The sequence below is a fragment of the Oncorhynchus kisutch genome, linkage group LG26, assembly GCF_002021735.2.
Source record: "Oncorhynchus kisutch isolate 150728-3 linkage group LG26, Okis_V2, whole genome shotgun sequence".
NCBI lineage: Eukaryota > Metazoa > Chordata > Actinopteri > Salmoniformes > Salmonidae > Oncorhynchus > Oncorhynchus kisutch.
Window position 1 is genome coordinate 39,608,223 of NC_034199.2, and position 21,026 is coordinate 39,629,248.

General features: G+C 47.2%; 1 protein-coding gene across 4 annotated transcripts in view; it reads right to left on the reverse strand.

The window, feature by feature from the left end:
* Positions 1-21,026, reverse strand: part of LOC109871120 (band 4.1-like protein 5) — a 51,790-nt gene that overhangs the window by 17,744 nt on the left and 13,020 nt on the right. For all 4 annotated transcript variants that reach the window (XM_031805853.1, XM_031805852.1, XM_020461959.2 and 1 more), the window contains exons 8-16: positions 19,832-19,952; positions 17,771-17,858; positions 17,345-17,433; positions 17,088-17,178; positions 10,033-10,202; positions 8,641-8,747; positions 8,543-8,561; positions 7,648-7,684; positions 7,146-7,273 (exon numbers count right to left, since the gene is read on the reverse strand). In XM_031805853.1, coding sequence (XP_031661713.1) covers positions 7,146-7,273; positions 7,648-7,684; positions 8,543-8,561; positions 8,641-8,747; positions 10,033-10,202; positions 17,088-17,178; positions 17,345-17,433; positions 17,771-17,858; positions 19,832-19,952 — 850 coding nt within the window. The remainder of the gene's footprint in view (positions 1-7,145; positions 7,274-7,647; positions 7,685-8,542; positions 8,562-8,640; positions 8,748-10,032; positions 10,203-17,087; positions 17,179-17,344; positions 17,434-17,770; positions 17,859-19,831; positions 19,953-21,026) is intronic.

The following is a 21,026-nucleotide window of genomic DNA, read 5'->3' on the forward strand; positions in this document are numbered from 1 at the left end:
AAATATCATATAAAGTCATTCTTCAGAGACATAAGTCTTTCAGTCTGTCTATAATTGAACAGAACAGTGGTCCAGTGGGTTCATGTTCCCCCTCTCCTCTTGGTTCCTGTCTACAGACTGGTTTTTGTTCTACTGTTCCTCCCTCCAATACCATCTTGCCAGACCCAGACGGTTTTGGTGGAGTGGGGGAGTCATGGCAGTGGTTGGGTGAGGAGGAGGAGGAGGAATGGGCAGGAGTAGAGAAAGAATCGTCCAGGTAAGGTGTCACTGAGACACACAGAGCTCTGTCTGGTCTGTCTCTTGTTGAGTATTAGCCTAGTGTCCCAGGGTGGGACAGGGGGAAGGTCCAGTGGTGTCTGTCCACTCACCCACATCCAGGAGAAGGGTCAGCATTGCGTGGTGAAAGTGTGAGGCCTGGACAGGAAGGGCGGAGGAGAGGAGAAGACATGGGGTATGGGGGAAGGAGTCAAAAAGAGGAGTGTGTGGAAGAGAAGGAGTGGCAGAGCAGATGAGGAGAGAGGACTGGAGAGGAGATACAGCAGAACGTACAGAGAAGGACTTGCCTGTATTAGGTGTTCAGTGACTAATCAGCTGTGGGTGACTATTCTTTCTGCAAACTAAAATCTGTGTACCTACCAAGTGCAAGACAGAGGTAAACGGGAGGTCCTGAAGTCAGCATTCCCTTACATGATAGTATTACAACAGCATTGAGAAAGAGAGACCTAACTATGGTGTCACCATTGCTGTTGAAAATAACTTATGGAGTGATGGAAGGTCCCGATATAATTCACTACATACATTAAGATGTTGTGACATCACTCCATTATGATCTCAAAGAGACATGAATAGGCGTGACATTCTTTAGAGTGTGGTTGACTAACACAACTACATCAGTGGACTTGAAGCACCACATTTCAAATCACAGATTTAAAAATATTTTTAAAAGAAATCGGCAGACCGTAATCTTTCGTGGAAAGTGAGTTAATCTGTCGGGACTGAATGGGATGTGTATGATAAGAGCAGCAGTATTTTGGTTTTTTTCCATCACTGGTTAAATTGGACAAAATCACAATTTCGCAAGTGTTAGCGTCTTTTGAATTTCGCAAGGGGACATTCGTGGAGCACCTCGTTCCAGTTCCGCTCATCATTCTAGTATTTCTTGAGATCTTCTCCTAACATGTATGGACCAAGAACTTAATCGAGCAGATGACCAATTACATGAAACTTTAGTTCAGGGTTAGCTGAGATTAGGCAGATAGCAAACATCTCTTCCAATGCTGACCGTTTCACAAAGTCAATGTGAGTGGAGAGTGTTTGTCATACTTATGCATACCTAGGGGATTGCAAAGCTACTGTTTATTTACCGAAATTAATCAAATCTTCTGTAATTTTGGTTATTAACTCTATGGCAATCTATAGTATATTGGGTCATTTTTATAGAGTATATACACTGCTCAAATAAAGGGAACACTAAAATAACACATCCTAGATCTGAATGAATGAAATATTCTTATTAAATACTTTTTTCTTTACATAGTTGAATGTGCTGACAACAAAATCACACAAAAATTATCAATGCAAATCAAATGTATCAACCCATGGAGGTCTGGATTTGGAGTCACACTCAAAATTAAAGTGGAAAACCACACTACAGGCTGATCCAACTATGATGTAATGTCCTTAAAACAAGTCAAAATGAGGCTCAGTAGTGTGTGTGGCCTCCACGTGCCTGTATGACCTCCCTACAACGTCTGGGCATGCTCCTGATGAGGTGACGGATGATCTCCTGAGGGATCTCCTCCCAGACCTGGACTAAAGCGTCCGCCAACTCCTGGACAGTCTTTGGTGCAACGTGGCGTTGGTGGATGGAGCGAGACATGATGTCCCAGATGTGCTCAATTGGATTCAGGTCTGGGGAACGGGAGGGCCAGTCCATAGCATCAATGCCTTCCTCTTGCAGGAACTGCTGACACACTCCAACCACATGAGGTCTAGCATTGTCTTGCATTAGGAGGAACCCAGGGCCAACCGCACCAGCATATGGTCTCACAAGGGGTCTGAGGATCTCATCTCGGTACCTAATGGCAGTCAGGCTACCTCTGGCGAGCACATGGAGGGCTGTGCGGCCCCCCAAAGAAATGCCACCCCACACCATGAATGACCCACCGCCAAACCGGTCATGCTGGAGGATGTTGCAGGCAGCAGAACGTTCTCCACGGCGTCTCCAGACTCTGTCACGTCTGTCACATGTGCTCAGTGTGAACCTGCTTTCATCTGTGAAGAGCACAGGGCACCAGTGGCGAATTTGCCAATCTTGGTGTTCTCTGGCAAATGCCAAACATCCTGCACGGTGTTGGGCTGTAAGCACAACCCCCACCTGTGGACGTCGGGCCCTCATACCACCCCCATGGAGTCTGTTTCTGACCGTTTGAGCAGACACATGCACATTTGTAGCCTGCTGGAGGTCATTTTGCAGGGCTCCGGCAGTGCTCCTCCTGCTCCTCCTTGCACAAAGGCGGAGGTAGCGGTCCTGCTGCTGGGTTGTTGCCCTCCTACGGCCTCCTCCACGTTTCCTGATGTACTGGCCTGTCTCCTGGTAGCGCATCCATGCTCTGGACACTACGCTGACAGACACAGCAAACCTTCTTGCCACAGCTCGCATTGATGTCCCATCCTGGATGAGCTGCACTACCTGAGCCACTTGTAGACTCCGTCTCATGCTACCACTAGAGTGAAAGCACCGCCAGCATTCAAAAGTGACCAAAACATTAGCCAGGAAGCATAGGAACTGAGAAGTGGTCTGTGGTCACCACCTGCAGAACCACTCCTTTATTGGGGGGTGTCTTGCTAATTGCCTATAATTTCCACCTGTTGTCAATTCCATTTGCACAACAGCATGTGAAATTTATTGTCAATCAGTGTTGCTTCCTAAGTGGACAGTTTGATTTCACAGAAGTGTGATTGATTTGGAGTTACATTGTGTTGTTTAAGTGTTCCCTTTATTTTTTTGAGCAGTGTAGTATACATTTTTTATATCTGTGTCTATATTGTCCATGGGTTTCTGTCCTTGAAATTCACCAAAATTCTGGTAGTTTACTGGTAAACTTAGAAAGTTTCCAGTTATATATATATATATATATCTCGCTTTGCAACCCGCTGAAGCAGGCAACTCTATACCTGTACAACTAGGCTAACCGCTCTTCAAAGACCGCTGAAGAAGGCATGCTAGAGGTGTACTAATCAGAAATCTTAATATTGATGTTCGCAGTACTTCTATAGAAGGTGGATGATGAGGTGTGTATAGATGAGTGTGAAACTGAGGTCAAAGGAGGTGGTAACAGGAACATTACACATCAGACAGACATGGAGGACAACTTAACATCAATGATTTTATTTTTTAAAGCTACTGTGGCTAGCTAATTAGAAACATGCTTGTTGTCATGCATTTTTGTTAGGTTAGTGGGAAGGCAGGCAGATGATTGGTTAGTGGGAAGGCAGGCAGATGATTGGTTAGTGGGAAGGCAGGCGGTTAATGGTAACTGGAGTGATTGGGAGTGTGTTTGGTGGAGGTTAATGAGGGTAAACTGAGGGAGAGAGGAGGTTAGCATGCAGAATCATCCACGGGTTGGGGTGGAGAGGTGTGCAACCTAAAGACCAATTTAACTCCTATGCTTCTGTAAAAGTCTATTTCTTAGGGCTTGAAAATTAACACTGGCCTTCACCTGCATCGTTAATCCTCAACAACTGAAAATGGAACCGATGACGTTATCTTCAATATCTTTCGAGGTACAGCCAGGAAAGCTAAGCCGTCAGCAAAGAGCCTAAGGAATGTGTCTAGCAGGTCTAGTTCATTGCCAGTAACTGCACAAACAAATAATCTGATCTCAACATGAATCAATGCAAGAGATTATCAAATTACAGGAAAGACCAAAACCAAAAAACACTGAAAAAACTATTCAGCGAGTCCGACGTCAGGCTCCCATCAATATAAAACGCAGTCATAATACTGGTCCTTAAAGTCTCTGCTCTGGCTCTGGTCTGTGTCGCAGTCAGATCCACAGGATTAGGAGCAGTGTTACTCCAGAACTCCAGCCAAATCCTTACCTCTTTTATTTATGTGAATTCCCCACTTAACACTGTGCTATTATGGGTCACAGCTGCTATTAACACACGGTGAGTAAAAGCTACACGGAGTGTACAAAACATTAGGAACACCCATCCAAGAGGCTTCTAAACAGCTTCTACCCCCAAGACATAAGGCTGCTGAAGTTCTAGTCAAATGGCTACCCAGACTATTTGCATTACCCCCCCCCCCCCCCCCCATGCTTCACGGTTGGGATGGTGTTCTTCAGCTTGCAAGCATCCCCCTTTTTCCTCCAAACATAACAATGGTCATTATGGCCAAACAGTTCTATTTTTGTTTCATCAGACCAGAGGACATTTCTCCAAACTGTAGTTTGGCTTTTTTATGGCAGTTTTGGAGCAGTGGCTTCTTCCTTGCTGAGAGGCCTTTCAGATTAGGTCGATATAGGACTCGTTTTACTGTGGATATAGATACTTTTGTACCCATTTCCTCCAGCATCTTCACAAGGTCCTTTGTTGTTGTTCTGGGATTGATTTGTACTTTTCTCACCAAAGTACGTTAATCTCTAGGTAGCGGTATGATGGCTGCATGGTCCCATGGTGTTTATATTTATGTACTATTGTTTGTACAGATGAACGTGGTACCTCCAGGTGTTTGGAAATTGCTCCCAAGGATGGACCAGACTTTTTTCTGAAGTCTTGGCTGATTTCTTTAGATTTTCCCATGATGTCAAGCAAAGACGAACAGAGTTTGAAGGTAGGCCTTGAATTACATCCACAGGTACACCTCAAATGATGTCAATGAGCCTATCAGAAGCTTCTAAAGCCATGACATCATTTTCTGGAATTTTCCAAGCTGTTTAAAGGCACAGTCAACTTCAGAACCACTAGAATGGTGATACAGTGAATTATAAGTGAAATAATCTGTCTGTAAACAATTGTTGGAAAAATTACTTGTGTCTTGCGCAAAGGAGATGTCCTAACCGACTTGCCAAAACTATAGTTTGTTAACAAGAAATTTGTGGAGTGGTTGAAAAACGAGTTTTAATGACTCCAACATAAGTGTATGTAAACTTCAGACTTTCAACTGTACCTGCATATAACCCTCTACTACACCACTGATGGGGAACATGCCTAGATCCAGGGAGGATGGTGTGCCATTATCTTCAGTTCCACAACCTGATCTGATCGCATGACAACGTGAGAGTCTCTTCCTTGGCCTGTGTGAAGTGGCTCTGAAGAGATCTTCTGGCCTAAATATCTTCTGGCCTAAAGTAAACTTTCATTAAATCGTAATCGCCAGCTGGCAGAGACCTTCAAGCTTGTTCACTCATTGCCATGAAATATGCACCCAGTGTGATTTAAGCGTTTATAGGTTGTGGGCTGACATTTTGATCTATCCTCAGTGGCTGCTTTAATCAAATCAAACAACTAGCCTACAGTACTGCATTATCCTTATAATCAAGTTTGTTTTTCATTACTCTTCCTCATATGGCTAGGGAGGGAGACGAGAAGTGAAATAAGGACTCAAATGGTAGATATGATCTCAGCCAGGTACTGAGCCAATAAGGGAAAAGGATTTAACAACGTGTAGGGAGGATACAGTACCATTAGTAGATCACAACAAGTGGTGGTCATGAAAACGGGACAGAGGCCAAAGGTCACCTGAGTATTTGGGTTGGTATTGAAGGAGGATCAATGCAGAGAGCAACCATTACCATGAATGAAGATGATTTGTTTACCCCAGGAGAAAGTTCCCAGCCCTGAATCACAGGACCCAGTTCCCAGCCCTGAATCACAGGACCCAGTTCCCAGCCCTGAATCACAGGACCCAGCAGGACCAAGATAACTTAATTGGTTGAAGCAGAACTCCAGATAACTTGGAGGGTACATACCTTGCCTTATGAAAAGGTCTGTTTGGCTTCAGTACATCATACTAGAACAAAAAAGGTAGAGCTTAAAAATGGGGATTTATCTTAAAAGGAACACAGCTTCAAGGTCAACGAAATACAGGAAACCGCTTATTTTTAATATGTCAGGAATTTGAAAGGCAGACAGCCTTCATTGCAAAGTCATCCTCTGGGGATCAAGTTTTAGGAGAGAAGAGAGAGGGGGCTGAGGAAAAGGATGGGGTATTTCCTAGAAAAGAGAGTTTGTTGTTTCCACCCCAGCAGGGGTCATGGCCACCACCAACGCAGCAGTAGCTGGACTACAACCACTATCCGTCTACTCCGTGTCATAACACACTGTCAAACATGCGCCACCATCCCCCAGATCCCCTTCACATTCTAGTCACTCAGTGTACCTCTACACACTCACCAAACCACCACCCCCCGACCCTCCTGAGAGCTCCAGGGTGAGCGTAATGTAGCCAGGGTCACGTTCACTAGGGCACGCCATGGAAAACGCTTCAAAACATTTTGCAACGGAAAACAAAAATGTGTTTCTCTTATTTAACAAGTCCAGTTAATCCCACCACTGTTTCAGTCTAATTTATTCAGTTTGGTGCTTAATGAACACGACCCAGGGGGCCTAGTGGTTAGAAGGTTGGGCCAGTAACCAAAAAGTTGCAAGATCGAATCCCCAAGCTGACAAGGTAAAAATCTGTCGTTCTGCCACTGAACAAGGCAGTTAACCCACTGTTCCCCAGGTGCCGAAGATGTGAATGTCAATTAAGGCAATCCCCCGCACCGCTCTGATTCAGAGGGGTTGGGTTAAATGCGGAAGGCACATTTAAGTGTCTCCCCATCTGCCTGGTCACTAGCTGTTGCAGAGCAGGCACTAGGCAGAGCCACTACGCACGTCCACAATGGCACCTTATTCCCTCCATAGCCCAATACTCTGATGAAAAGCAATGCACTACATAGGAAATAGGGTGTGATTTGGGATGCTGCCTCTGTGTCCTCTACCCAGTACCCACTACGCACTGCACTGCCCCAGTGCCACCCACTGCACTGCCCCAGTGCCACCCACTGCACTGCCCCAGTGCCACCCACGACCAGCAGGATGACCAGATTAGGCAGCTTAATGCTCTTATGGCATTAGAACAGAGAGCGCCTCACCTCCTCTTCTCCGATTGGCCACCGCCAGGACTCCTGGGGAGGGTTTCGATTTTCATAGGTCTGCTGGTGGAGCCTGAGGATGCAGGGCTGACCACGGGCAGGGACCAGGGGCTTCTGATGTGGAGGGGCTGGGGGGAGAGACAGGGGTTAGGTCTGATGTGGAGGGGCTGGGGGAGAGACAGGGGTTAGGTCTGATGTGGAGGGGCTGGGGGGAGAGACAGGGGTTAAGTCTGATGTAGAGAGGCTGGGGGGAGAGACAGGGGCTAGGTCTGATGTGCAGGGGCTGGGGGAAACCGAGACAGGTTAGGTCCGTTCGGCTATTTGAATATTAAAATAACTGCGCCCATCCCTAACTCTGATTCTTCCAAGCCCTGAAATAAACAAATCATGTTGAATTGAGATTCTCCATAAAAAGTGCTTCCCAGTCCAAGACCAGGCTTAATATGTGCCTGGGAAACTGTCACTAGAGTCAGTAGGGTTCAAGGACAGCAGAGCAACATACCTTGGCATCTGTGTTGGGGCTCATTCCGTTGTTGTGACTGGTAAAGAGAAGAGAGAGAACTCAACGGACATGATTGTTTTTTAAAACCTTTGACCTTTCAGCCTTAAGAGCTTATGTTGATGTAACCCTGAAGCAAATGACATTCCACCCTTGTTTTTCACAGAAAAGCTAACTACATAAGTAATCCACACACATGATTTAACCATTGTGATTCAGTGAGCATGACGAATGGTAAGGGGACGTCAGACTGACTTTTATAACTTTTATAATTACCCCCTTCATTTAACATTACTCATTCACAACGCTTTACTGCTGTGATGTAAAAAGGTCACCTGCTGAAAGAGCAGAGGTGTGCACACACACACACACACACACACACACACACACACACACACACACACACACACAGAGAGAGATCTAGAAGTTCTTGCAGCAGACAGCACAGTGTGGACAGAGAACTGTGTGATAACCAGTGTACTCCTCTCACAGCACACGGGAGAGAAAGGCAAGCCTGGAGGAGGATACAAACCAGAGGGTACTACAGACTGTGTGAGGGCCTCTGATATTAATCTAGTCCAAAATCAGATCACATTTTATTTGTCACATGACCAGAAAATAACAGGTGTAGACTTGACCGTGAAACACTTACGAGCCTTTTTCCAACAACGCAAAGAAAAAAATATATAGTGTCTGTCTCTCTCGGTGTGTGTGTCATGTTATCATACTGCGATGAGTCTAACAACAACAGGAAACAGATATGTATACATCAACAGCTTGAAATGAATCAATCAGTGATCAGTGCCCATCCCAAACATTTAGTAACAAAACATTCCCTTTAATAAACATTTTCAAATATCTAATATTTATTTATTTATAACATTGGGGGTGTACTTACTCCTGGGGATTGTTGGCTCCTGGAAAATAAGAGAAAGAACATATAAATGAGTTATTATGATGTGTAAGGAGTATATTAAACAGTGTGTGTCCACCCACCCCAGTTCATCATGGTCCTCCTGGAATAGCGTCGGCTGGGCCTCCTCTCAAACGATGCTGACCTCCTGGCTTTGTTGCCCTTGGTGGTCTGGTACTCAGTCTTCCCACTGAGGACAACAGGGTCATATTCATTAGCGTACAATGTAGCAAAACAGTTTGTTTACGGGAAATGAAAACAAGCATTTCCTATTGGACAGGTTAAGGTAGTCCCCCCCCCCTCCCAATTTCAGGCCTGTTTGATTCTGTTTCGTTCCTAGTGAATACAACCCAGAACAACAGACAGGAAGGAGGAGAGGGAATGAGAGCGAAACCAAACAACCCACCACCAGGCAGGGGACAATCAGGCAGTGAGTCTGCCCAGTGAAGCCTGAACACAGGCAGGCAGGGAGAGGGAGGGCCTCCCTGGCAATCAGACCACCAGGATTCACATACTGACTGGAACTTTTGTTGGGGCTCAGGACCAACACTGGGAAACAGTTTGGCAAATGACTTGAACATATAGAAAATCCTTAGCTAGATCTGGGCTGAAGGGAAAGCTTGTATTCAAACAGACAAGCCTTGGAAAATATGCAAATGTGGTAGTTTCAAGGAGAACAAGAGGGGGTAATTGGAGTCGAGTTTGTGGAGGAGACACTTTAGCTAGAATGAAAAGAAGATCACATGAAAACACAGAAGGCAAAGAGATTCCTTCATCTCTGGTAACGGTTGAGGTTTTACTAGTTTGCCACACGGTCAGGATGGAAACACGCCTGGCCCTATGGAATATAGCCAAGAACTTGATTATAGTAGCTACTGCTGGGCTACGTCAGAGGAAAAAGAGACGTGGAGGGTGCAGTGTACCGTTTTGTATCTCCTCCCATCCTTCAACCCCAGTCCCCAGCTCCCCCTCCTACCCCCAGGGTGGCCTTCAATGCTCAACCCCTCGACAAGGTGTTGGGACACGGGACTGACCCCTGCTGAACTCTGTGGTCATCCAAAAAGAAACAAGCCATCTTATAACAACAAGGCCCTAAAGAGAGCCTGAAGCTGCTGTTTCAGCAGTCTGTTGTTTACACTGCAGGAAGACAAGCTATTTTTACACAATGGGACAAGTTGAAAGTTCTAACGAGTTTCATTAGGCAGTTAGCTTAATGTGAGCACATGGTCAGTTAAATCCTATTCAAATTATAATCTGTGGACTAATTTGACTAATGTGCACATTTTTTGAGTTTTAAAAAGCATTACAATAATGAACTGGGGATTGAATTGTATAGGGGCATTGTGTAGAGACTTGTGCAGAGTGGAGTGAATAATGTAGTGTTAAGTATAGCAGTACTGTCATCATGGTGAGGAGTAATATGCAGATGGTAGTATACTTCAGAGTGTAGTGTACACATGCTGCTCAATAGATACCTGTAGCGGAAGCGTGACCCCATGCGGATGAACCCGGAGCGCGCTGAGCCCTTCTGGACGGGGCCGCGGAGCCGGAAGAAAGCATGGTGTTCCACAGCACACTTCCACAGGTGCTTACAAGCCTTGGGGTGGTCCATACGGAACACAAACGTGTGCTGCTGCTCTTTGCCCTGAGACGGAGAGAGAGACAGAGAGAACATCCCCTGTATTATTAAAAACAGGGGACAAAGGGGGAACACTTATACATGAAACCGTACAATGACTAAAAAGTGGTTAGGATGTTTTTGGGGCTTTGGGTCCTGGGCCCTAGAAACTAGACCATGATCTAATTGGTTATTACGGCTCCAGAGACATGCTAATTAAACCAGTTAAGACTTAGTACAATGTAATATACTGAGTGTACGACACATTAGGAACACCTGCTCTTTCCTTGACATAGACTGACCAGGAAAATCCAGGTGAAAGCTATGATCCCTTATTGATGTCACTTGTTAAATCCACTTCAAATCAATCCGTGTAGATGAAGAGGAGGAGAAGGGTTAAAGAAGGATGTTTAAGCCTTGAGACATGGATTGTGTATGTGTGCCATTCAGAGGGAGAATGGGCAAGACAAAGGATTTAAGTGCTTTTGAACAGGGTATGGTAATAGGTGCCAGGCGCACCAATTTGTGTCAAGAACTGCAACGCTGCTGGGTTTTTCATGCTCAACAGTTCCCTGAATGTTTCAAGAATGGTCCACCACTCAAAGGACATCTAGCCAACTTGACACAACTGTGGGAAGCATTGGAGTCAGCTTCGACACCTTGTAGAGTCCATTCCCCAACAAATTGAGGCTGTTCTGAGGGCAAAAGGGAGGGTGTAACTCAAAATTGGGAAGGTGGTTAGTTTATATTTCTCTTAAAATTCAGATGAAAATATATATTCAAGGGTTTTTCTTTTTACTAGATGGTTTGGGATGAGTTGGACCGCAAAGTGAAGGAAAAGCAGCCAACAAGTGCTCAGCAATATGTGGTAACTCCTTCAAGACTGTTGGAAAAGCATTCCAGGTGAATGTGGTTGAGAGAATGCCAAGAGTGTGCAAAGCTGTCATCAAGGCAAATAGTGGCTATTTAAATCATCTCAAAAATATTTGGATCTGTTTAACACTTTTTTGGTTACTACATGATTCCATATGTGTTATTTCATAGTTTTGATGTCTTCACTAGTATTCTACAATGTAGAAAACAGTCAAAATAAAGAAAAACCTTTGAATGAGCAGGTGTTCTAAAACTTTGGACCGGTAGTGTACAACAATCGTATACCCCAGTTTCCTAGCTCAAATTATAGCCAAGCACAGACAGAGCACGCGAGAGAGCGAGCGCGCGCCCGAGAGCAAGAAGAGGCTGCTTCATTTCATTAACTTGCTCATTATTGCAATTTTCATTCAGACCTCGATGAGGCAAATTAAATCCCTTCTCATGTCCTATTCGGTTATGCCAGCGTAGCAACATTCTCAGCAGTGCTCTGTCCTGCTGCTAGCCAGCCTGCTCAGTACACTACAATCAGTCTTGTCCAGCGCTCAGCTAACAGTGCTTAAATTAAGACACAAGAGCAGAGTACAGAGATACAAAGAGAACACCACACATTCACATGTAGGATTAAGGAAGAAGAATTCAGGGAACTTTCAATAAATTCCCTGGGTTTTTCAGAAATGCTGGTTTGAGGATTCCAGATTTCCTGCTTATTCTTCCCTATTCCGGGAACAACCAACCGGGATTTCAACCCTAGGCAGGATTAAGACTTCAACAAAGTCATCAGGAGAGGACAATCAGAATACCTTTGAGTGTGCACACACAGAACCCCACCATATACATACAGAAACCCCCCCACACACTCGATTAGTAAAATGTCCCAAAGTCAAGACCCTGGCCACATTCCGATGGTGCAACATAGTTCACACATTCCAAGTGGTCACCTGTCAGACTGGCTGAGCAACAGTCCAGAGTAGCCTCATAAATCATGACTTTAATTAGTCTACTCCAGGGGGCAACTAGGCAACTAGGTTCAGCTGCAGGCCAATTTTTGTCCGAGCGAATGGTGAGTGGAAAATAATGAGAATAATTTGTACACTGCAAATTGACGACAACTAAGCCCAAAAAGAGAATGTATATGAAAATGAAATCATTATATACCTCGATTACATTGATACAAAATCAAGTCTATACAATTTATTTTGTGGGAATACTTAGGAACAGACGTCCTAAATTAAACTCATTCTTCACATAATTCCTGTTGCCCATCCCTGGTCTACTCTGACTCATTACACAACTATATGTCTGGTCAACCAGTCTCCCTCCCTCCCTGCCCCGTCTCCCATTCTCCCTCCCTCCCTGCCCAGTCTCTCCATCTCCCATTCTCCCTCCCTGCCCAGTCTTCCAGTCCCCCCCCCCCCGTCTGCCCAGTCTCACATCCTTCCTCCCCCGCCCTGCCCAGTCTCCCTTCCTCCCCTCCCCTCCCCGCCCTGCCCAGTCTCCCTTCCTCCCCTCCCCTCCCCGCCCTGCCCAGTCTCCCTTCCTCCCCTACCCGCCCAGCCCAGTCTCCCTTCCTCCCCTACCGCCCTGCCCAGTCTCCCTTCCTCCCCGGCCCGCCCTGCCCAGTCTCCCTTCCTCCCCGCCCCGCCCAGTCTCCCTTCCTCCCCTTCCTCCCTGCCCAGTCTCCCTTCCTCCCCGCCCAGTCTCCCTTCCTCCCCGCCCCTCCCTGCCCAGTCTCCCTTCCTCCCCCGCTCCGCCTCCCTTCCTCCCCCCGCTCCGCCTCCATTCCTCCCCGCCCAGCCTCCCTTCCTCCCCGCCCAGCCTCCCTTCCTCCCCGCCCAGCCTCCCTTCCTCCCCGCCCAGTCTCCCTTCCTCCCCCGCCCTGCCCAGTCTCCCTTCCTCCCTCGCCCTGCCCAGTCTCCCTCGCCCTGCCCAGTCGCCCCGCCTCCCTTCTTTGTCTGAGCGAATGGTGGGTGGGGGGGTCGGAAAATAATGAGAATAATTTGTACACTGCAAATTGACGACAACTAAGCCCAAAAGAGAATGTATATGAAATGAAATCATTATATACCTCGATTACATTGAGACAAAATCAAGTCTATACAATTTATTTTGTGGGAATACTTAGGAACAGACGTCCTAAATTAAACTCATTCTTCACATAATTCCTGTTGCCAATCCCTGGTCTACTATGTCTGGTCAACCAGTCTCCCTCCCTCCCTCCCTCCCTCCCTCCCTGCCCCGTCTCCCATTCTCCCTCCCTGCCCAGTCTCCCCATCTCCCTTCCTCCCCGCCCAGTCCACCTTCCTCCCCGCCCCTCCCTGCCCAGTCTCCCTTCCTCCCCGCCCCTCCCTGCCTAGTCTCCCTTCCTCCCCGCCCTGCCCAGTCTCCCTTCCTCCCCGCCCCGCCCTGCCCAGTCTCCCTTCCTCCCCGCCCTGCCCAGTCTCCCTTCCTCCCCGCCCAGCCCAGTCTCCCTTCCTCCCCGCCCTGCCCAGTCTCCCTTCCTCCCCGCCCAGCCCAGTCTCCCTTCCTCCCCGCCCAGCCTCCCTTTCTCCCCGCCCGCCTCCCTTCCTCCCCGCCCGCCTCCCTTCCTCCCCGTCCGCCTCCCTTCCTCCCCGTCCAGTCTCCCTTCCTCCCCCGCTCCACCTCCCTTCCTCCCCGCCCAGTCTCCCTTCCTCTCCCGCCCTGCCCAGTCTCCCTTCCTCCCCCGCCCTGCCCAGTCTCCCTTCCTCCCTCGCCCTGCCCAGTCTCCCTCGCCCTGCCCAGTCTCCCTCGCCCTGCCCAGTCTCCCCTCCTCCCCCGCCCAGTCTCCCGCCCCGCCCTGCCACCCTTCCTCCCCCGCCCCACCGCCCTTCCTCCCCCGCCCCACCCTGCCCAGTCGCCCTTCCTCCCCCGCCCCACCCTGCCCAGTCTCCCTCGCCCCGCCCAGTCTCCCCTCCTCCCCCGCCCCGCCCAGTCTCCCCTCCTCCCCCGCCCAGTCTCCCCTTCTCCCCCGCCCAGTCTCCCCTTCTCCCCCGCCCCGCCTCCCTTCCTCCCCCGCACCGCCTCCCTTCCTCCCCCGCCCCGTCCAGTCGCCCTTCCTCCCCTGCCCCGCCTCCCTTCCTCCCCCGCCCCGCCTCCCTTCCTCCCCCGCCCCGTCGCCCTTCCTCCCCCGCCCCGCCCCGCCGCCCTTCCTCCCCCGCCCCGCCCTGCCCAGTCGCCCTTCCTCCCCCGCCCCGCCCTGCCCAGTCGCCCTCCCTCCCTGGTTTCCTTTTTCCCGTGGCAACAGGTCACAAATCTTGCTGCTGTGATGCACACTGTGGAATTTCACCCAGTAGATGAGAGTTTTATCAAAATTGAGTTTGTTTTCAAATTCTTTGTGGGTCTGTGCAATCTGAGGGAAATATGTCTCTCTAATATGGTCATACATTTGGCAGGAGGTTAGGGAGTGCAGCTCAGTTTCCACCTCAGTTTGTGGGCAGTGTGTGTATCCTTTTAGGTGGTTGTAGAATTTAATGTCTCTTTTCAGGATTTTGATGATTATCGGCCTAATTCTGCTCTGCATGCATTATTTGGTGTTTTGCGTTGTACACGGGAGATATTTTTGCAGAATTCTGCATGGAGTCTCAAGTTGTTTTTTCCCCCAGACCTCACAACCATGAAGGGCAATGGGTTCTATAACTGATTCAAGTATTTCTTGGAAGATCCTAATTGGAATGTCAAATTTTATGTTCCTTTTGATGGCATAGAATGCCCTTCTTGTCTTGTCTCAGGTAACTTCCACAAAGCTGTGAATGAGCTGAGGTGCTGCTGTTTAGGCCGAGGTATGTATAGTTTGTGTGCTCTAGGGACACAGTGTCTATGGAATTTGTATTTGTGGTCCTGGCAACTGGACCTTTTTGGAAAACCATTATTTTTTGTCTTACTGAGATTTACTGTTGTCAGGGCCCAGGTCTGACAGAATCTGTGCATAAGATCTAGGTGCTGCTGTAGGCCCTCCTTGGTTGGTGACAGAAGCACCAGATCATCAGCAAACAGTAGACATTTGACTTCAGATTCTAGTAGGGTTAGGCCGGGTGCTGCAGACCTTTCTAGTGCCCTCGCCAACTTGTTGAAGAGGGTGGGGCTTAAGCTGCATCACCCCACAGTCTGTGGAAAGACATTTGTTTTTTTTGCCAATTTTAACCCCACACTTGTTTGTGTACATGGATTTAATCATGTTGTGTTTTTTTCCCCCAAACACCACTTTCCATCAATTTTGTATAGCAGACCCTTTTTTAAATCAAAAAAGAATGAGAAGACTTCGCCTTTGTTTGTTTGTTTGTCCATTAGGGAGTGCAGGGTGAATACATACTCTGTTGTATGGTAATTTGGTAAAAATCCAATTGACATTTGCTCAGTACATTGTTTTCACTGAGGAAATGTACGAGTCTGCTGTTAATGATAATGCAGAGGATTTCCCCAAGGTTGTATATTGATGCATATCCCACGGTAGTTATTGGGGTCAAATTTGTCTCCACTTTTGTGGATTAGGGTGTTCTGTGCTTGGTTCCAAATATTGGGGAAGATGCCAGAGCTAAGGATGATGTTAAAGAGTAAGTATAGCCAATTGGAATTTATTTTTGGGTTGGAGGGTTTGTATTTCGTCCTGTAGTTCATTCAATGTAATTGGAGAATCCAGTGGGTTCTTATAGTCTCTAATAGTTGATTCTAAGATCTGTATTTCATCATGTATATGTTTTCACTGTTTGTTCTTGTTTAGCGGTTTCCAATTTTTCCTGAAAGTGGTTAGATTCTATGGATTGTTCAATTACATTGAGCTGATTTCTGATTTTCTTCGGCTCACTCACTGACGAGTAGGGACCATGGCTACCCAAGTGTGTGTGTGTGTGTGTGAGAGAGAGATAGTAGGGACCATGGCTACCCCAGTGTGTGTGTGTGTGTGTGTGTGTGTGTGTGTGAGAGAGAGTACGGACCATGGCTACCCCAGTGTGTGTGTGTGTGTGTGTGTGTGTGTGAGAGAGAGTAGGGACCATGGATACCCCAGTGTGTGTGTGTGTGTGTGTGTGTGTGTGTGTGTGTGTGTGTGTGTGTGTGTGAGAGAGAGAGTAGGGACCATGGCTACCCCAGTGTGTGTGTGTGTGAGAGATAGTAGGGACCATGGCTATCCCTGTGTGTGTGTGTGTGTGTGTGTGTGTGTGAGAGAGATAGTAGGGACCATGGCTATCCCTGTGTGTGTGTGTGTGTGAGAGATAGTAGGGACCATGGCTATCCCTGTGTGTGTGTGTGTGTGTGTGTGTGTGTGTGTGTGTGTGTGTGTGTGTGTGTGAGAGAGAGTAGGGACCATGGCTACCCCAGTGTGTGTGTGTGTGAGAGATAGTAGGGACCATGGCTATCCCTGTGTGTGTGTGTGTGTGTGTGTGTGTGTGTGTGTGTGTGTGTGTGAGAGAGAGATAGTAGGGACCATGGCTATCCCTGTGTGTGTGTGTGTGTGAGAGATAGTAGGGACCATGGCTATCCCTGTGTGTGTGTGTGTGTGTGTGTGTGTGTGTGTGTGTGTGTGTGTGTGTGTGTGTGTGTGTGTGTGTGTGTGTGTGTGTGTGTGAGAGAGATAGTAGGGACCATGGCTACCCCAGTGTGTGTGTGTGATAGATAGTAGGGACCATGGCTTCCCCAGTGTGTGTGTGTGTGTGTGTGTGTGTGTGTGTGTGTGTGTGTGTGTGAGAGAGAGAGAGAGAGAGAGTAGGGACCATGGCTACCCCAGTGTGTGTGTGGGTGTGTGTGTGTCAGAGTAGGGACCATGGCTTCCTTAGTGTGTGTGTGTGTGAGAGTAGGGACCATGGATACCCCAGTGCGTGTGTGTGTGTGTCAGAGTAGGGACCATGGCTTCCCTAGTGTGTATGTGTGTGCGTGCGTGCGAGAGAGAGTAGGGATCATGGCTTCCCCAGTGTGTGTGTGTGTGTGTGTGAGAGAGAGTAGGGATCATGGATACCCCAGTGTGTGTGTGTGTGTGTCTCATAGTAGGGACCATGTCTACCCCAGTGTGGAGTAGGGTTGGTTTATTACCTCTTCTGTCTCCTGAGCCTCTTCTCCATCCTCCTCCACCACCACCAGGGTCAGCTTGCTCTTCTTAAAGTCTAGACGGGTGATCTTGGGCCTGGGGGACAGACACACACACTAGTGTTTCAGATACAACAGGTGTAAGATGTTTTCCAGTTGTTCTGTTAAAAAAACAAGGACATCCTTACTATCTATTGACACAGGGCTTTGTCCATTGGAAAGTGAACGCACCAGCAGAGTTAGGAGCTTAAATGTGCTCTTACCAGAAGAACAGGCCTATCTTAGTCTCTCCCTCAAACACCAGCACTCCAGTTGGAGTCAGTCCTAACTGGTATTCATTACCATCTCGAGCCTGGAGGGGAAAGAGGACACACCCATTCAGCGCAGTATTCCTGTTTATATGTTTGTCACCGTCGTTAAATCGTCACTATGGCGTCACACTGTCGCAATTGCCTACCTGGTTAAATAAAGGTGAAATAAATCAAATAAAAAACTAGCGCACTGCGTTTCCCTTTTTACATTCACATCATTTAGCAGACGCTCTTATCCAGAACGACGAAGAGTAGTGAGAGCAAACGTCTTCATACTGCTCCCCCGTGGGAATCAAACCCACAACCCTGGCGTTGAAAGTGCCATGCTCTACCAGGTGAGAGACACAGGACTGGTACAGCACGTTCTGTTCTCCTCACCTTGACCATGTGCATGTCCACCCCATACATCTCCAGCCACTTGGCCTTGTTCAGGTAGTTAATCTCTGCCTGCGACGGCATCTGGCCTCTGGGATGGAGCAGAGGGAGAAAATACAGAATACTGGGTTGAATAGGAGATGGGGTGCGTGTGTGCGAGAGAGAGAGAGAGACAAGGTCACATACAAAGAATGCTGACTTGAGATGAACCCCGACGGATGATTCTAAACCTTAAACATTAACATCTCAGCCATGAGGAAGTCATACAACACAGGAAGCCCATGCATGTCCCAGGGTTAAAAAACAGACTATGATAATATTGATCCTCATGTAACCTCTGGTCAACCCCGGTCCACACCGACACATGCTTTAAAACCTGTTAGGGCTAGGGCAGAATACTGCCCCCTTTGGAGGAATTGCGTGCCCATAGTAAACAGAAAAAAAATCTGTCCAAAATTGCTAATATATGCCTATAATAATTATTATTGAATAGAAAACACTCTAAAGCTTCTAAAACCGTTCAAATTATGTCTCTATGTAAAGCAGAACTCACAGGGCAGCCATTCTCCCAAACTCTCTCTGTCATCAGGAAATTTGGGCCAACTTTGATGTCATCGCCCCCACCCTTCCCAACCAGCTACGGATCTGGGAACAGTTTCTATCTCTTCAGCGAGATGTCTTCTTTCAATAGGGCGTTTCATTGTGAGAATTGTCTGTTCGAGTTGAGAATTGTTTTGCACGTTTAAAACATCCTAAAGCTTGATTCTGCACTTAGTTTGACCAGTTTAGTCGACATATAATATGTAATTTTGAACTTTTGATGCGCAACCCCTTGAATTTTGGCTGCATTTCAGCCGGAATTTGTCGCGTTTGAGAACACAAAGACACAGACTTGAAAACTAAACGCAGTTTTTGGTAAGTATGACTCCTTACATGACTTATGATCGAAGACCATCAAAGGTAAGGGAATATTTATGTGGTAAATTTGTGTTTCTGTTGACTCCAACGTAGCGGAGAAATATTGCTAATGTCTGAGCGCCGTCTCAGATGATTGAATAGTGAACGATTTCTGTAACGTTAAAAATAAATGTGACAAAGCGATTGCATTAAGAAGGAGTGTATCTTTCTAACTATATGTAGAACATGTATATTTAGTCAAAGTTTATGATGTGTATTGCTGTTATCTGGCAGAGATATCATAATTTCTCCGGACATTCTAGTAGCATTTTTTGAACATGACCGTCAATGTAAACAGTGATTTATGGATATGTACTGTATAACATGTCCTATTACTGTCATCTGATGAAGATTTTCAAAAGGTTAGTGAATTATTTTTCTTTTAATCCTGGTTTTGTGATTGCATCTTTTGTTCGACAAATATGGCTATTTAAATTAGCCGTATCTTTGGTGGTGGTTTGACATAAATATGTGCTATGTTTTCGCCGTAAAACATTTTAGAAATCTGACTTGCTGGGTAGATGAACAAGGTGTTTATCTTTCATTTGAGCTATTGGACTTGTTAATGTGTGGAGGTTAAATATTTCGAAGAATATTTTTGCATTCTGTGCGCCACTGTTTCAGTTGAGCAGGGGGGGTGGTACCCCTTGGGGAACGTGGTAGCGTGAACAAGTTTTAAATCAAGTTCTAAAAATAAGTGTACTTAACCCGGCCTGGGAACACCCCCAGCTTGAGTACATCAAGGGTGATCAGATAATATAGGTGTCCTATAGTCCATGGATGACCTGCTGTCTGCTCCCCAAGGAGGGTTTAACTAGGTAGGTGAGTAACCAACTACTGGTACCCAAACGCCTGGCCGTAACGCCTGGCCGTAACCCCAGGCCGTAACGCCTGACCGTAACCCCTGGCCGTAACGCGTGACCGTAACGCGTGACCGTAACCCCTGGCCGTAACCATTGTAACATAAAGGCAGTATAAGATAGGCAATACAACCCCTAGACATTGGTAACACTTTACACTAGCTTTCATTAAAACATTACCTTGTAAATGATCTATCGATGGTGATCCCATGAAGTGTTACTCAGACATGCGACATCATTGTTTTACCTGCACTCCTTCCAGGTGTTGAAGATGGCCAGCTCCATGGCCTCCGTCTGCTCTGGCATGAAGCGGAACTCAGACACCATGTCCAGAGCATGCTCCGCAGGGTCACAGTCTCCCAGCTCAGCTGGAACACAACAGGTTACATACGGAGTACTTTAAACCTAACCACAACTCAGACACCCTAACCAACCCCAACCCCATGTCCAGAGCATGCTCCGCAGGGTCAGTCTCCCAGCTCAGCTGGAACACAACCATTGACATGAGTTCTCAGAATCAAATCAAATTTTATTTGTCTCATGCGCCAAATATAACAGGTATATAGACCTTACCATGAAAAGCTTACTTACAAGCCCTTAATCAACAGTGCAGTTCAAGATAGGTCTCATCATTGATCAGGCCTACCACTGTTTTGTCATCTTAATGATGGTGTTGGTGTCGTGCTTGACCACGCAGTCGTGGGTGAATAGGGAGTACAGGAGGGGACTAAGCACGCACCCCTGAGGGGAACCGGTGTTGAGGATCAGCATGGCAGATGTGTTGTTACCTACCCTCACCACCTGGGGCCGGTCCGTCAGGACATACAGGATCCAGTTGCAGAGGGAGGTGTTTAGTCCCAGGGTCCTTAGCTTAGTGATGATCTTTGTGGGCACTATGGTGTTGAACGCTGAGGTTACCTTCACATTCTTGGGCACAGGGACTATGGGGGTCTGCTTGAAACATGTGGGTATTACAGACTCTGGAGAGGTTGAAAATGTCAGTGAAGACACTTTCCAGTTGGTTTGTGCATGCTCTGAATACACGCCATGGTAATCCGTCTGGCCCCATGGCCTTGTGAATGTTGACCTGTTTAAAGGATCTTGCTTACATCAGCTACGGTGAGCGTGATCACACAGCCTCCCGGAAAAGATGGTGCTCTCATGCATGCTTCAGTGTCATTTGCCTCAAAACGAGCATAACAATACATTTAGCTCATCTGGAAGGCTCGCGGCTGGGTTTCCCTTTGTAGTCCATAACATTTTGCAAGCCCTGCCACATCCGATGAATGTCAGATTGAATCCAACTACACCGGCTCTTAGTCCTGTATTGACGCTTTGCCTATTTGATGGTTTGTCTGAGGGCATAGTGGGATTTCTTATAAGTGTCCATATTAGTGTCCCGCTCCTTGAAAGCGGCAGCTCTAGCTTTTAGCTCGATGCGG